Below are 15,450 nucleotides of genomic sequence, written 5' to 3'. Positions count from 1 at the left end.
GGGCTCTGAACGGCTCTGAAAGGAAGGTTCAGGGCTGATGGTATGGGTTAGTCGTTGGGGTGGAAAATAGAAAGACTTTCTCTGTACTGATAATGGGTAGCGTTTGCGTAAACGCGGTGAAGTCACTATCGGTCTCACCCCCTCACATTTGCCATTTGCGGTATTTGCTGAGTTGGTGCGATTGACGGAATCCTGATCCTGGTGGCGGCGCGAGGGGGCTGCGGGGGAGAGGCATGCGACCCGGGTGGAGGGGGCATGGCCCGGGCGGCGAGTACAGCACCGCACCACCACTGCCGGGCCCGGGCGGCACGACGGAGCGGGCGGAGCGTGGTCAAGTTGTCAGTCAATGTTTAGCTAACGGCCGAGCCGCGCACAGTCACACACAGCCTCCGCCGGACCCACCACCGCCCCCACTGCGCACCGCCCTGCAATGTACCAAGCCCTACCGTGCGGTCAGTGTCCATGGACTGTCAACCCGACCCGGCGTCTGCAAGCCCGCCTTCTGCTTCAGATGGCCGTGTGCTTTGTTGTTGTTTTCCTTGAATTTACTGTTGCTGTTTGTCCCAAGTAGCATGACATTTGTTGACAACGTGCCCGTGGGATGGATTTCGTTGATCCCCATTAGTACTTGGTGGTCTGTTCCTCAATTTTATATTAAATTATTGGGAGTCTAATGTTTGTGCTCAGTGGGTTACTTGTGTACTCGAACTAAATCATACCAAACTTTTCCATGTATGGGTGACTTCCCCAACGACGTTTCCTGCGGTCCTCGCTCTACGTCCACGTTTTTAAATCCGTGCTGTATCTTGTCTAAGTTACTTTATGCCAATCTCGTCTTGGGTGGTTGGTCCTGGACTTGAAGATCGCTAGGTCTCTATACTCCCCTCTGCTGACGCGGCAAACGCGGTGGATTCGGAACCATGTCATAAAAATTTAACGAGTTTTTCACGGCAGTTATTGTGCAATTAAAAATGTATAGGCTCTCGTCGCCTTGCCCGCCTCTGCCTAGTCTACCCCTCTGCGCACTCACTAGGCGCGGGCAGGTGGACAGCAGTCCGACCAGCACGGCCGGGCGAACTCTTATCGGATCGAACGCGTATCTGCAACCGAGGCGAGGGTGGCGGCGCGGGGGCCTCGCGGGGGCGGTGCGGGGGCGGCCAGGAGGGCAAGAGGCGTGTCCAGGCCGCGCCCCCCGAACAATTCTCGACCGCCCCTGGCGGGGAAATGCCCGGCAGCGTGCTCGCGGAAATTCGCGACGGACATCAAAGCGTTTAGCGTCAATCGACAAATCGCCTCGTAAAAATTTGCTATCGCGGGCTGGTCGGCCTGCAGGCGCGCGGTGCGAGTGTGCGGCCGCCGCGGCCGCCACGCCGCGAGGAATGCCGCGCACTGGCGCCCCCCGCGAGCCGTTGTCGTCAGCACCCGTACTCCTCCTCTATGCCGTGCACTTGAACAAACAAGTGTGCGAGGGCGCGCAACAGCTCTCCTTCCTGACCGCACCCGCCTCTCTGTTCCAGACCCCAAGAAGGCGAGAGCGGCGCCCATCCCCAACTCGGCGTCCATCCCCAACTCGGCGTCTGTCGCGTCCACCTCGGTGCTTGTCCTCAGCGCCAGTAGCCGCCTGTCCCGGCCGAGCTCGCGCTACCGCAACCTCATCGCCTACTGGATCCTCGGGCTGTGCAACAACTATGGCTACGTCGTCATGCTCTCGGCCGCCTACGGGATTCTCCACAAGGATGAGACCGTAAGCCAAATCAGCCGCGTGGTCTGTCAACGACGCCAAGTTCACAAACTGCCATGTTCTAACTGATTCGATACTGCCCTTTCTGTAGAAAACGGAGATCGAAGGAAATCGCCACTGCAACGAGCTTTCGACCGGCGCAGTCCTGCTGGCCGACATTGTCCCCAGCCTCTTCATCAAGTTTGTCTCGCCCTTCTTCCCGCTCTTCATCCAGTGAGTACGCCCCCCCCCCCTTCCCGCTCCCGGTGGCGCTCCCTTCCCCGCGACTTGGTCTTCACGTGCCTCTTGTCCTTGCGCAGCACACGTCTGGCGGCGGTGGTCATGCTCAACGTGTCCGGCTTCCTGCTAGTGGCGTACGCCGAGCAGCTCTGGGTGGCGCTGTCGGGCGTCGTGTGCATGTCGCTGGCCTCTGGGCTGGGCGAGGTGTCCCTGCTGGCCTACACCGCCTTCTTCAAGGACAAGTGAGTGCAACGCAACGGGGTGTAGTCGAGGCCTCACACCTGCCTTCGGACTTTGGCTCATTCCAGTGCATTGTTTGCAGGGCGGTGATCACCATGTGGTCCTCTGGCACCGGCGGTGCCGGCGTGCTCGGCTCCGTCTCGTTCCTCGTCCTGAGCGAGGTGCTGATGCTGTCCTCTAGGGACACCCTCCTAGTCATGAACGTGGCCCCTTTCCTGATGGCCGTGGCGTAAGTATGTGGGGAAAAGCTGCCCCCTCGCGTCGTGGGCATGACCAAAGGTGACAAATGCAATATCGAATCGACGTCGAAAGTGGATTTTGTCGACTTTGAGCTCAAAAAGGCATCAAAACGGCGTTATTTTGGACCGCAAATTGTTAGAAAACGATGTCGACGTCGATTCGAAATTGTATTTCTCACTGGGGCCTTATGGGGTCGGTGATGGTGTCGTAACGATGTCGTCTGTGCAGGTTCTGGGTGATACTGGTGCGTCCACGACTCGACTCCTCCGATGACGAGGAGACCCCCGTCACGGCCCAGAAGGAGAAGGCCGTCATCGTCAAGGTGCACGACGACGTGCCGACCCAGGCGACCAACGCCTCATTCTTGGACAAGCTCCGCGACGTGCCCCCGCTACTCAAGTTCATAGTTCCGCTCACGTTTGTGTACTTCTTCGAGTACTTCATCAACCAGGGATTGGTGAGTGGATCTGACCCCGCATGTTGTTGAGTATGTTTCAAGTTTGGGCTGTTTCGTTTACTCGACCTTCTCTTCCACCCCACCAGTTTGAGCTAATCCACTACAACGACCAGGAGTCGTGGCCACTACAGTACAAAGTATTCCAGTCAGTCTACCAGGTGGGCGTGTTCTTGTCCCGCTCTTCCGGCAGCTTCTTCCACATTGAGAAAATATGGATCTTGTCTGTGCTGCAGGTAAGAGGGAATCGAGGGAAGGCCAAGGGAAGAGACGAAGAAAACACTGGGAATGGGTTTACATAAGTCTTGTTAATTTCTGCAGGGCGTGAACGTGATTTACTTCATGACGGAGGCGATATACGGATATTCCTCCTCGATGTACGTTGTCGCCGCTCTCGTGTTGTGGGAAGGGCTGCTCGGGGGCGCCGCCTACGTCAACACGTACTTCTGCATATCAAAACAGGTGAGTACCCGGAGATTCCCTGGTCTGTCCCGAACCAGGCCGACGACCGTCCTCCGCCGGGTGCACAGCACAGTCGTCGGCGCGTCCTTCGGCGCGTCGGGTCCTTGGCGCCTACGGTCCTACGGTCTGGCCGCGGGTGCGCGCCGGTGCGCTGCGGGTCTGCCTACCCCGCTGTCCACGGGCGCTAACGGAGGGACTTGCTTTCAGATCGCACCGGAGAAACGCGAGTTCTCCATGGCCATGTCCTCGGTCGGGGACGCCGTCGGCATCTCGGCGGCGGGCTTCGTCGCCATGCCGGTCCACAACGCGCTGTGCAGGTTGCCCTCGCCCATGCTCTAGCGGCGATTTCAGCACGTCAGGTGTCACTTCATCCTCGCTGAGGCCGGGCATCCATGGCTGCTAATGTGGCTGTCTTGCCAAAACGGTGGCGCTTCCGCCTCTAGTATTTTGAGTAATAGTTACCATATCTATCGCAGTTAGTGAATTAGGCACTTGGTGTAACTGACCGACGTGGGTTGTAACGAACGTTAGTGTTCGGGTTTTAACAACGACTGTGCTACCCTCTGGGACCATGTCTCGTAGAGGACCCACTCAGAAACCTGTATTTGTTATGAGTTTTCTCAAATGGTTAGTTCCTGCTGTGTCAGGAAAGCCTTATTGAGTATCTATTTAAGGAAAGGATGCTGTGATGAGTTTATTTATGTAAGAGGGCCAATTTCCCATAGGAAACAGTTGTGCTTCCCACATTTTCATTCCACAGAACTTTTCCAGAAGAGGTGCACAATGCTACATTGCACAATACTATCATCTCATTTATACAGTTTTTATTTCTGTACAGTATTCTTCTTCAATGCGAAGAAATCATACGCTTAGAGAGATTTTAGGTCGGTCTAATATGCATCATATTTTATGATGTACTTTTAGGTGCTAATTTTTTAAATGTTAAAATGTGCATTGCGCAATACATAAGTGATATTAGGAGATAATCAACTGAAAATGATCAAGTCTTATGCGATTGAGTTTTGAGAAATTTTAATTATTTTAATTCATGACGTAAGAAATTTTGTATGTTATTTCATCAGCACTTATCCAGTTCCTGGACTGAAAAAGTGCGTAATTCTAAGTCAGTCACGCGAGAGATACCTGATCAAACTGCGATATTGTACATTATTTATTTATATTCAAGTATTTTAAGTGTAGTACAAGTAGTACAAAATAAGTATATTTCTTGTCCAAGTGTAGTTTTTCTAAACAAATTCTATTTCTGAACTGGCTTTGATTCTTCCTTTTGTACATATTATTTATACTTGTATTTAATAGCCTCCATACTTCCATCAATCTTTCCCTCCCACCGTGTTTTTAACCAAGTAGGAAGAAGGGCGTCGTAACGTAACGTAACTTGTGAGAAAAAGCGCAAATCCAGAAAATTAAATTGGAATTTTCAAAGCTTTTTTGGAAACTTTCCCTTCTTGTTCTTCGAAGAACAGATCTCTAAAACTCTGCCAGAGAGATGAAAATGCTTCAATGACGCTTGAAATTTGCATTTTTAATTTCCTTTATGTTCTTTTTTTCGTTATGCGTTAAGTTACGTTACGACGCCATGGTAGAAAGTCAGTGTTTTCTTTTATCATTCTTACTTGTTGTGTGATGTTATGCCCATATCATCCTAATTACTAGATGCAGTAATAACTATAAATTTTTTATACTTCAAAATTTTGATAACGGTTAGCAAAGTTTAGTTAGAATGCATTCCTTGTTTATTTGTATTCATCAGCAATAAAATGTTGAATAAATATTTTTTTTAACGTTAACACCTCTTTTTTGGGGGGTGAGTACATGTACTACGACGGCTGCTGTTGACTGGCACCCGATTCGGTCTGCTTGGCGGGTGGGCTGCCCGCCTCTCGGGCGCTCGCTGTGCTGCGCTAGAGAGCAGTGCGGGACGGTGCCGTGTGGGTTGGGTGGCCGGCTGCCGGCGCCGTCTCGCGGCACCTCACCAGCTGGCCTGAGCGAAGCGACCCGGTTTGGAACCGATTCTAACCGACTCTTCTGCTGCAGCCATTGTGGTTCGAACGCGACCACAGCATTCGGGTCTATCTCAACCGAATCCGTAGCACTGGTGTGGCGGAGCGTAGTGAGTGCGAGCGGAGCGCAGGTGAGAGGTGAAGCGGGGGGAGTGAGAGGGGAAGTCGTAGGGGGTCCGGTGAGGAAGAGTCGGTTTCGGTTCGGGTCCGGGTTGAGACGCTCTAGGATTCGGTTTGGATTCGGGTCCAAACCGGGTCGCTACGCTCAGGCCAGCCTCACCACAGCGAGTCCGACACAACAACTTGTCTCTCTCTCCGCGGCTTGGCGTCGCGTCGCACCTCCCGTGCACTTCGCGGCGCCTCGGTGTACCTGGCGCTATGGTGCCCGCCGGCGCCACTGGGCAGGGCCCGGCGCCCGGCAGGGACTTGCGGCCTCGTCGAGTGGCAGAGCGCCGCAGAGAGTACACTCAGTCAGTCTTTCAGTCTTGGCGGGGGGCGGGGCTCACTGGTCAACGATGAGGTTGATGTCCTCGCCAGGGTGGTACTTGTCCTTGTGCTCGTGGAACAGCTCGAACAGCGCCTTCTCGAACTTGTCCATCAGGTCGGCGATCTGCTCTCGGCTGGGCTCCGCCACCCGCTGCACCGGGATGGGCTTCCCCACTGGAACACACGAGCGTCACGTGACTGGCGCCTTGAGACGCCCTCCGCCCTCCTCCTCTCCTCTCTGCGTGCATAGCTTACCGACGACGGTGAGGGGCAGCCGGTGAGGCACGGCGCCGAAGGAGTACTGGAACACGCCGCGGCCCACGGGCACCACGGGGACGAAGCCGATAGAGCGCCGCGCCCAGCTCTGCAGCCGGTCCATGAAAGAGCCGCGCACTTGTGAAAGCAGCTTGTGCTCGTTGAACGTGAAGACGGGCACCAGCGGCACGCTGCGGAGGGAGCCGAGCGGTGAGTCCGGGTGAGATCTAGAAGAGCCCAACCCCCGCTTCCCCGATGTGAGCCTCACCCCTCCTGCAGGGCGACGCGCACGAAGCCCTTCCTCCTCTTGAGCACGATGCGGTAGTCGCCCGGCTCGGACAGCTGCGCCTCGGCCGCGCCGCCCACCACCAGAACCACGAGGCGGCCCTTCTTGGGGTCGGACAGCGCGTAGCGAATGCTCTTGTCGGCGGCGCTGATCAACCCTAAAAGAAACGCGCTTAGCGCTGAGCCAGTGCCACCAAGGGCGTGACACGGCCCACGAGCCACTTACCCTGCGAGAGCAGCATCTCCCTCAGGAAGGGCACCTTGAAGTTCTGCCGCAGCGTGACCAGGTTGGGCGTCGTCCCTGGGAACAGCTTCCTCACCCCGAGCGCGTCCGTCCCGAAGCTGTGGAAGGTTATGAAATGCCATTTGATGAGAAGGAGATCACGAGATCACGCGGCACGACTCGGCGCTGCTGGGCCGGCCCGGCCAGCGACAATGGAGCGCCTGCGTATCGTGGGGTAGGCAACCCCGCCGCGCAGGAAAGCGGAGCTGGCCTGCCTATGTCGCAGGCGATCAGGAGGCTACCCTGGCCAAGCTGCCGGCTGGCCAGGGGAAGCGAGCACAGCGCCATTCCTTAACATTTTCATGAACAACAACCAAATAAAGGTCACCTGGAGAGCACGCCCGTGCCTATGATGCCGTGCGGGTAGGAGCACAGCAGGTAGTTGGAGTCGGGTGGCAGCTCAGCTGTCTTGACGAGGGTGACGGGGAAGTAGTCACGGAAGAGGTTCCACAGCACGCAGCCTCGCACCCACCCGAGCCCCCGCCCTGCAGACAGTTCGTTCTTTTGTTTTCTTTGCGATTCCGATTTCGAACCTCTTCATTTTGGCTTGGCATGCCGTACCGACCGTTTCTCCTGCCCCCGCGGTCACAGGTGTGCCGGTCGAAGTACATCCAACTGAGATACAGCGGCACAAGGCATCGCAACAGCGGGTTCAGGAAGAGGATGGTGATGAGGCCCCAGACGATCCAAGGAGCGAGGAACAGCGAGTACATCCACCACGCCACGACGAGGGTCTGCAGCCGGCGTGACAGGGGCGTGGCCAGCGGCGCCCAGCGCACCCCCAGCACCATCGTACCTGCAACAAGAAAGAAGAGGCTCTGTGTCCAGCTGTGTTCTGGTGCCCCCCTCCCACACACACACACACACACACACTTCCGCTATGATTTGGACGAGCTACTGCATTGCCACCGACACCCCCTTGCATAACACCGCGCTGCCTGGCGCCTGACGCACACCGTTTCCCGCCCCACCCCGCCATCCCTGACCCGCTTGAAGGCCGTGCTCTTCCTCGGCGTGGACCTGGACCCTCGCTATCTCCTACCGAGGCGCCACCAGCGGAATTCTCGCCCACCTGTTCACTCATTGCGTGGGAACAGAGGGCAACTGCTTCGATAATTTGAAAACCGTCCGGTGGATCAGAGCAAGATAAGTAGTAAGCTCGCTATGTGGCTTGAGAGAAAATACAAGAGAGAAAACGGAGGAAAGGATTGGGAGGGGGGGGGGCGCTGTACTGCTATCGCGGAGACCGTGGCTATCGCCTCTTCGCGGCATTCGGAGCGTTTCATGTTTTTCTCTCACCGCGAACTCACACGCGGATTCGCACGAGCGTTTCCGAAGCGTTTGGAATGGGACACTTTGGGGAACTTGTTGTATTCGTTCGCGTGAGAGAAGCCGAAGCGGTTCGTGAATTTGGGTTTGCTGCGAGGGCCATGGGCCTCTGGGAGGTACTTTTCCTACAGCTCCCCTGAGTTGAAAACACGGCGGATGCTGCCGCTTTACATCCATAAGCAGGCGCCCGTACCCTGCCCGGGCGTCAACGCGCTGCTCGGCGCAGATGCCTGTGGCAAGAGATGAGGGTGTTCCACACGCTGGCGTCCACCTCGCGCCAGGCGCCAGGCACAGCGGAGTGTGGTGAGGGGGCAGAATTTTTGCGGTAAATGATTATTCATTAATTTGAGTGCACACTGGCGAGAGCGGCGGCGAAGAGGAGTGCCGCGGCCGGTGCTCGGCCAGTTCCAGCCGGTGCCCCGCGGTGCCCGCCGTGCTGGCCGTGCCGTGCCCGCTGGGACTCGGTCTACTCGCTATACAGTTCCCGCTCACGCTCACCGTGTTCCTGCTCAGCCATGCCGATCCCGATCGCTCCTCGCACGCGACTAGACGGCTTCGGCGCGCCCTATCGCCCGTCCCGCATAGCGGCAGATAACGCCAAAGACCGCGGCCCAGGCTGTCAACCGGACACATAACGCGTTCAAACCAGAAGCGCGCGGCAGCGCGTCCACCTGGTGTGGACGATGCACATTCGACAAGTTTATGTTCAAATTTGAAAGGGGCTGGGCCGACGCCCAAGTCCGAGGTTGTTTTCTGCTGGCCCGTGCACTCACCAGCCTTTGCAAGAGGCATGCTGGAACTTGACTTGAAACGACAATGGAACCGACCTGAGCTCACCACACTCGAAACCCCGAAACGATATAACGCTTTAAACCGAACAAACTTTCAATGAAAGGCAACTTAGCTTTGTTTCATTTGAACTAACGCGCGGAAACAAGTGTTCCCTAGAAATTAAGGAGCACCAACAATTAAGCTAAAATCTCTCATCTTGATTTTCTATTTTCTATTTTATTTTTTCACTTAAATAAATGTCGAAAACATCAGCTGCTGTGACTAAAAGTGTTATTTCAATTTTTTCAAGGTAAATTATTTTGGAAAAGCTTTCAGATTTATTAGTTTCACTTTAAAAGGTTCTCGCAGGTCTGCCAAGTGGCGCTCGTCTGGTGGCGCTGCCACTCGGACTGTGGCGTTTTCAGAAAACTTACGTTCGGTCGGTGTCGGTAAACGAAAGAAAAAACGAAGAAGCGTTGCATTATGGTCGACTTGTAAAACCGTCAATGCCTCAAGTATGTTTTTGTTACTGTTTTGTTAATGCAAAACGCCTGTCTGATCAATTTGAGATGTTTAAATTACTTTTACGATCAAATGTAGAGTAGATGCTGTTAGGATGTGAGGTGTACTGACTGCACATAAGTGTGCCTCTGACACCTTATGACCTACGTCTCTGTGGTAACAGTCCACCTGTTGACAGGATCAGGATGTCGGTGCAGTGCAGACAGGCCAGATCCAGATGTGTGTTGTCATAACCTAATTGGTATTACTGGACTTAAACGAAGCAATGCAATATGTTCTGTAGTCTTAATTTTGTTCTGGATTTTGCTGTTACTCTACTTTAATACAATGTGTAGTTAGTTTTTGAAATGTCTTGGAAGTTCCCTTATCTGATCAAATGAACCTTCTCTATATCAGTACTTGTTTGGTCTTTATTATTCAGTGTGTTTGACCTAACAATGTTGTATCACAAGCTCATAGTTGTGGACAACATACAATAATAGCACACTTTCAATAGAGTTTTGGTGAAGCTTTGATAACGAGTATGAGTAAGACAACTGCACACTTCCTGTTTTAGTCAATGACTCACACCAACACTGTGAGAGAGTAATTTTTAGGAGTGAAATGACCCTTTTATTGACTAGCTAATGTGTACTGTTAAAAAGTAGTTGATCATCTGTATGATGGGCTGGAGACTTTTCAAGTCTTTTAACCTTTTCCGTTTTCTTCAACAGCGTGCCATCTTTGCTGACTTAGATGTCATAAACCCTCAATTAGTCACTATGCCTCGGCCTTGCCAGGTTGGACCCCATGAGCCGGGGTTGTCTGTTCATGGTGCTGGTCACAGCATAGTCAACAAACCTCCTAGAGGATGGCTGCATTCTGATAAGCAGATCTCAGACGAGGGAATCACTTATGCTGTTAGGGTAAGTCATTAATTTGTTAACTGTCAAAACATGTGATAAGATGTCATATACTGATTGCTTATTCTCTTCAATTTGCAGTACATTGGTTATCTTGCAGTTAACACCTCCATGAAAGCTTTGGATTTTGAAACACGTTCCCAAGTTGCTAAGTAAGAGTTTTCTAAAAATTGATTTTATTTATTTTTAATTATCAGATATTGTCTACTAGATACCAGTTTATGAGATCCCTTACAAATATCCTTTATCTTTGTATCTCATTTTGTTTCAGGGAGTGTATTAACAGAGTTTGTGAAGCTGCTAGTCTTAAAACTGTTGACAAAAAGAGAAAGGTAATGCCAAATAAAATACTTACCAAAGATGTGTTACACGGTCAGATTAAATGCAGACTTAATTTCACCTCATCTATCTTTTGTTCTTCAGGTGGATAAAAGAGTATTAAAAGCTATAGGAGAACGACCAATCATGGACGATGCAGGAACTAATGTAAACCTTACCATATCTAGCTCACATCTCATCTTAACAGCTCTTGAAACTGGTCGAGTTTTAGCTACTCACAGCATGCCACATATATCATTTGCATCTGGAGGTGACACAGTAAGTTAGCACATGCATGGGAACTTTTTTTTACTGCCCCTTTTAAAGTAAAAAAAAAAAGAATGGTTTCTGACATTCAACATATTGTGCATGACATTTTCAGGACACACTGGACTTTGTTGCGTATGTTGCTAAAGATGACCATGATATTCGGGCATGTTATGTTCTGGAATGTGGTGGAGGACTAGCCCAAGATGTTATCACTACCGTTGGCCAGGCTTTTGAACTACGCTACAAGGAGTTTCTAACAAGACCTGGCAGTGCCACCTTAATGTGAGGTTTAAATCTATTCTATCTCTTCTTTCCCCCAGCTTCAGTGTATATATGCTTTAACATGTTGATTGTATTTCAAGGCCAAGGGGTGATGACCGTGAGTACTACAATGACTTACCTGGGAAGGTTCCTCCCGACATAGGACCTCCTCCTGTGCCGCCATTGCCCACAGTACACAATACCTGCACCACCAACACTATGACAATGAGCAATCTCTGTAGGGGTAAGTTTGAAGAGTTTAATGCTCATCCAGCACCTCAGACTTCTATCCTTGACACATTTGCTCATGAATTTTCTCTTTTCTAATGCAACAGCAGAAATTTCCGCCCCAAATTTGATTGACTTAAACAGTGAAGTGCCTCCACCACCTATTCCACGACCAGAGCATAATTATGTAAATGACAGTGTTATGTCAGAGGCAAGGGACCGTCTTAATTCTGTTCAACCTCGAGATATTTTTGACATGCGTATGTTGATTCCTATACCATTTTTTTTTTTTTAATGAAAGATATTGTCTATGAATTGTCTTGCTTCTTTTAAATTGTAGAGCCATTCAATACTGCTGTTGAAAGTACGAGTGCCCGTGTGTCAAATCAGAGAGGACAACTTCTTAATGAAAAATGGTTCCATGGATTTGTGAGTCGCCAAGAAGCTGAGGCCCTCTTGACCAGAGTATGTATTGTTCTTTCTCTCAGGAAAATTTAACTCCCCCTAATTTGACTCTCTTTTTTAAAAAAAATCTGTTTAAAATTACAGGATGGGGATTTCCTTGTAAGAGAATCTCAAGGCTCTGCTGGGCAGTTTGTTCTCACTGGCTTGCAAGGTGGAGTTAAAAAACACCTCCTCCTAATAGATCCTGAAGGAGTGGTGAGTTACTGTTAATATAATAACTGTTCAATTCTCTGAAATTTAATTTTTGTTAAAATCTGCATTAACTTTCTTAATATTCTAGGTTCGGACTAGAGATAGAATGTTTGAGAGTGTGAGTCACCTTATAAAATATCATTGTGAAAATCAGTTGCCAATCATATCAGCTGAAAGTGCCTTAGTATTAAGAAGACCTGTACCCAGACCAGGAATTGCAATCATGAGGTAATTTCAATCTAGATCAACAGTGATCTTTGATCATGTCATCTCATTAATGGGGTCCAGTTAAACAAATTTTGTCATTTCCCTAGATCAATTCTACTCTAATTCATATTTTATGCTGCCTTAGTTTTTCTTTTTAAAGTAGATCCCTTATTTTATTTTTAGCTTTTGCTCACATTGTAGAAGTTTAATCTATTTTAAAATCCTAACTTTGACTTATTTGTTCAAAGGATAATATTTTTCACTTTAATATAATTACTGTTAATAAATTTCTACTGAACAGAATTGTTTGTTTTCCAAGCAATTTCTTACTTTTAAAATTTGTTAGAGCCCATTTTGTTAAACACAGAATTTGTGATATTTATTCTATGACAACAAATTTGTTGCTATGACAAGTCTTCAACATGTGTTGATGCACTCTGACCCATATCCTCTCTCTCGGCCGAGATTAGTATTATATTTTATTTTGTGTTCAGTATGACATGTTAAGTCTATCCATCGAACAGAATTTTTACATACATATTTTGTTCAACTATTTACTCTATGTAGTATTGTTGCCATAATCGCGTATTTTAACTATTTGCATATTATATTGTGACTGCCATATCAAGCATAGAAATAAATGTTCATGCGTCATACATTTATCACTATATATTTTCAACTGAGTCAAATGACTTTCATATTTTTACTATAGACTTTTTTCTTCTATTAGTGTGTTTTAGGACTGAAGGACTGTTGTTACTGTTACAATCGAAGCTGACAAATGGTTAGTTCAATGTTTCATTATTGTTTTTGTTCAACTTAAGATGAATTTATTCTCAATCAATTTTATCATATTTGAAAAACACTTGTTCATTTTTATCACTGCACTTATTATTTTCTACTCTCGCCATGAAACTGAATAACGATCGTCTCTGTCCCCTAAAAAAGTTATGGCATACCACCCCTAATGTTTTTAGGACTTGCCCAATGTGCCTGTTTCTGATCCAAATTATTGTACTGCTTTTGTGTGATCAAGAATATATTAGATAACTGTACTGCAACTTGTTATGATTTATCCATCTGTTCCGTTCCCTTTCACCCCTTTACCCACGTAGCCTCCAGCCCCTACAGTAACATAGTGGACTTGTTCCTTCCCAACTCACGCAATCGGACGCAGCCGATTTACCGACACACTCTGGTAAAGGTAGTGAGGCGGTCCGGCGGCCGGCGTTGATTTCCTCTGCGTCCGAAGGGATTTTCCCAGGCATGTGCAGTCCTTGTCGCACCCCGCACGCTTCGCCAGTGGGTGGAGGAGAGGGTGCAGCGGGCCGAGGGTGCGACGCGACGCAGTCGCGATCAATAAACTTGGAGAGGACAACTGCCTCAACGAAGTGACGGCAAAGTAATCGAGTAAGCAAGAAGATAAACTTACAACTACATCAGGAAAAGCTGAACTGTAGGGTGCCAATAAAGATGTGGGACTGTGAGTATATCATGCGTATTCATGTAGCCGTTCAAGTGAAACGTGCGCGTTAACATTTACCAATCTCAGTCCCTACGGACGGGTTCTGGCTTTAATCGGTACGCTGCACCTCATCGCACCGTCTGCTAGGGTATTTGTATTTTGTATTTTTCCGAAAAGATTCAGCGTGTATTTTATTAAACTTGTGTAAAAAATCTCCGGAGAAGGGAGAGGGGGGCATATGTTAGGCACCTGGCTGTACTTATTGTTAACCAAAACAAGCGAGTAGGACAGGCAGTATTGAATGGTTGGGTTGGATTGAATTTACACTTCAACCATAGTTTAAAGCTCAGGTCCTGCAGGAGGACATAAAGTAGTATGAATATGTATGTACTGCTGGTTGTCTACTTTCAACCCTTTCCTTTCACTGCTATTAAGACAGGTTGGCCAAGTGCAGAAGACGTCTGCTCCAATTTTCAAATTAACACTGGATTTTGACATCAATTACGTGACGAATACCAAACTAGTGATACTTCGTTCAGAATATAACGAAATTTCATTGTCAATCACAGTCGAGTGATTGGAATGTTTGTATGGGTAGCAACCAGGTAGTAGCCGGTCCTTTTACGTGCCGCTGCCCAGTGCCGTGCCCGTAGTACGCGCAGCTGATCGCTTGTGCTGCTTGGAAAGTGTAGGCAGTGATGTTTGTGAATGAATGAATGAGATTGTGAGATGTCATCTTTCGCGTGTACGGTTTAAATCTGTCCTGCCTTTATTTTAAAAGCAGCATCAGTTATGCCAGCCGTCAATTAAATTTTCACATTTGAAAAATTTTGGGTTGTTGCAAAGTTCTTCACATAACCTTCCTTAACCAGGAAATGATCTCTGAGTTCAACTGTAAACATGGAAAACCTAGGTAAAGCTTTTTATTTCGGTAATTTGGATTTTAGGTCAATTTTTGTCAAACTTTGTGGCCTGTTTATAAGTGCTGTATGTTCTATTCCCACTTAGTGGCCTTCTAAGTTTGTTTATCCATGAAAGACTTGCGTTACTGTTCAGATAATAACATTTCTACACACTAGTTTCATTACAACGATTAACAATGATTTAATAAATAATCATTACTTTCTTTCAGCCACCATGTTCTTGAGTACGCTCACTCCAAAGTTTTACGTGGCTCTAACTGGAACATCGTCGCTTATTTCAGGGATGATTTTGGTCTGTATTCTTCTACTCAAATGTGTACAAATATAATCTTGTAAAGTGAAGGTTTTATTTTTATAACTCTACCGTCACCTTTTGAACAGATTTTTGAGTGGTGGTATTTTAGGAAGTATGGAGCATCATTTATTGAACAAGTATCATTAAATCATATAAGTCCATGGATAAGTGGTTCAGACAATGGGAGCGAGAGTAATGGTAACAACAGTAACAGTAGCAACAGCAGCAATAGTATTGCTAGTGGAACAAGTAATGGCACTACCAGTAATAGTAGTAATGGTAGTGGCTCGAGTAGTAGCTCTAATGGGAACCAACAATCAGTGCCAGGTATGATAATGGAAAAAAAACATTGTTTGGAGCATATTTCTCTTCTCCATCTGTTTCTCATCATATCATTTATCAAACTGTATGTTAATGTTTCAGAGTGCAAAGTGTGGAGGAATCCTTTAAATTTATTTAGAGGGTCTGAATATCAAAGATTCTATTGGGCTGCCAACAAGGAACCTCTTACATATTATGATATGAATCTTTCAGCCCAAGATCATCAAACATTTTTTACCTGTGAAGGAGATGTTGGTAAAAAAGAGTATGAATGTGAGTTGTATTATATATT

General features: G+C 48.4%; 4 protein-coding genes across 11 annotated transcripts in view; 3 read left to right on the top strand and 1 right to left on the bottom strand.

The window, feature by feature from the left end:
* The window catches only part of LOC113207080 (battenin), a 14,914-nt gene extending 9,747 nt beyond the window's left edge, over positions 1-5,167 (top strand). The window contains exons 1-9 of one of the 2 annotated variants that reach the window (XM_026423454.2): positions 282-452; positions 1,518-1,744; positions 1,833-1,954; positions 2,041-2,202; positions 2,283-2,429; positions 2,669-2,897; positions 2,984-3,130; positions 3,216-3,356; positions 3,564-5,167. In XM_026423454.2, the coding sequence (XP_026279239.1) occupies positions 431-452; positions 1,518-1,744; positions 1,833-1,954; positions 2,041-2,202; positions 2,283-2,429; positions 2,669-2,897; positions 2,984-3,130; positions 3,216-3,356; positions 3,564-3,695 (1,329 nt within the window). In that variant the 5' untranslated portion in view covers positions 282-430 and the 3' untranslated portion in view covers positions 3,696-5,167. Of the gene's footprint in view, positions 1-281; positions 453-1,517; positions 1,745-1,832; positions 1,955-2,040; positions 2,203-2,282; positions 2,430-2,668; positions 2,898-2,983; positions 3,131-3,215; positions 3,357-3,563 lie in introns of those variants that run through there. The other variant, XM_052264407.1, reaches the window with a different exon arrangement.
* Positions 5,168-5,871: 704 nt separating this feature from the next.
* On the bottom strand, positions 5,872-8,633 carry LOC113207081 (2-acylglycerol O-acyltransferase 1-like). 2 transcript variants are annotated; one of them, XM_026423455.2, is made up of 7 exons: positions 8,517-8,633; positions 7,255-7,485; positions 7,018-7,174; positions 6,633-6,748; positions 6,390-6,564; positions 6,122-6,312; positions 5,872-6,040 (listed from the first exon to the last, which is right to left on the bottom strand). In XM_026423455.2, the coding sequence occupies exons 1-7, from the start codon at positions 8,533-8,535 to the stop codon at positions 5,883-5,885; spliced, it is 1,047 nt and encodes a 348-aa protein (XP_026279240.1). In that variant the 5' UTR covers positions 8,536-8,633; the 3' UTR covers positions 5,872-5,882. The 2 variants fall into 2 exon arrangements, with proteins under 2 accessions (XP_026279240.1, XP_052120370.1); XM_052264410.1 differs by lacking the exon at positions 8,517-8,633 and adding an exon at positions 7,563-7,822.
* Positions 8,634-9,143: 510 nt separating this feature from the next.
* Positions 9,144-13,209, top strand: LOC113207084 (SHC-transforming protein 1). 5 transcript variants are annotated; one of them, XM_026423464.2, is made up of 12 exons: positions 9,144-9,304; positions 10,025-10,216; positions 10,295-10,365; positions 10,485-10,545; positions 10,637-10,810; positions 10,914-11,083; positions 11,164-11,306; positions 11,398-11,550; positions 11,631-11,755; positions 11,840-11,950; positions 12,036-12,175; positions 12,885-13,209. In XM_026423464.2, the coding sequence occupies exons 1-12, from the start codon at positions 9,296-9,298 to the stop codon at positions 12,892-12,894; spliced, it is 1,359 nt and encodes a 452-aa protein (XP_026279249.1). In that variant the 5' UTR covers positions 9,144-9,295; the 3' UTR covers positions 12,895-13,209. The 5 variants fall into 5 exon arrangements, with proteins under 5 accessions (XP_026279249.1, XP_052120369.1, XP_052120368.1 ...); XM_052264409.1 differs by lacking the exon at positions 9,144-9,304 and adding an exon at positions 9,344-9,385 and having other exon boundaries at positions 11,401-11,550; XM_052264408.1 differs by lacking the exon at positions 9,144-9,304 and adding an exon at positions 9,344-9,385.
* A 263-nt stretch (positions 13,210-13,472) lies between these two features.
* The window catches only part of LOC113207086 (protein ST7 homolog), a 14,444-nt gene continuing 12,466 nt past the window's right edge, over positions 13,473-15,450 (top strand). Inside the window, exons 1-4 of one of the 2 annotated variants that reach the window (XM_026423467.2) lie at positions 13,473-13,637; positions 14,752-14,834; positions 14,924-15,164; positions 15,261-15,431. In XM_026423467.2, the coding sequence (XP_026279252.1) occupies positions 13,628-13,637; positions 14,752-14,834; positions 14,924-15,164; positions 15,261-15,431 (505 nt within the window). In that variant the 5' untranslated portion in view covers positions 13,473-13,627. Of the gene's footprint in view, positions 13,638-13,909; positions 14,533-14,751; positions 14,835-14,923; positions 15,165-15,260; positions 15,432-15,450 lie in introns of those variants that run through there. The other variant, XM_026423466.2, reaches the window with a different exon arrangement.

This window comes from Frankliniella occidentalis, unplaced genomic scaffold (genome assembly GCF_000697945.3).
Source record: "Frankliniella occidentalis isolate FOCC.00 unplaced genomic scaffold, Focc_3.1 Scaffold19, whole genome shotgun sequence".
In the NCBI taxonomy this organism is placed as follows: domain Eukaryota; kingdom Metazoa; phylum Arthropoda; class Insecta; order Thysanoptera; family Thripidae; genus Frankliniella; species Frankliniella occidentalis.
The sequence above is the reverse complement of the archived record's forward strand: the minus strand, read 5'-3'. Positions and strand labels throughout refer to the sequence as shown.

Excerpts from the sequence above, each read along its gene's own strand:
- LOC113207081 (XM_052264410.1), bottom strand. The coding sequence starts at position 7,773 with ATGAGTGAACAGGTGGGCGAGAATTCCGCTGGTGGCGCCTCGGTAGGA. Across the intron at positions 7,175-7,254 it reads CCGCGGGGGCAGGAGAAACG|GGCGGGGGCTCGGGTGGGTG; the intron begins GTCGGTACGGCA and ends AACTGTCTGCAG. Across the intron at positions 6,565-6,632 it reads GGAGATGCTGCTCTCGCAGG|GGTTGATCAGCGCCGCCGAC; the intron begins GTAAGTGGCTCG and ends CGTTTCTTTTAG.
- LOC113207084 (XM_052264408.1), top strand. The coding sequence starts at position 9,359 with ATGTTTAAATTACTTTTACGATCAAAT. Across the intron at positions 10,546-10,636 it reads CTGTTGACAAAAAGAGAAAG|GTGGATAAAAGAGTATTAAA; the intron begins GTAATGCCAAAT and ends TTTGTTCTTCAG. Across the intron at positions 11,951-12,035 it reads TAATAGATCCTGAAGGAGTG|GTTCGGACTAGAGATAGAAT; the intron begins GTGAGTTACTGT and ends TTAATATTCTAG.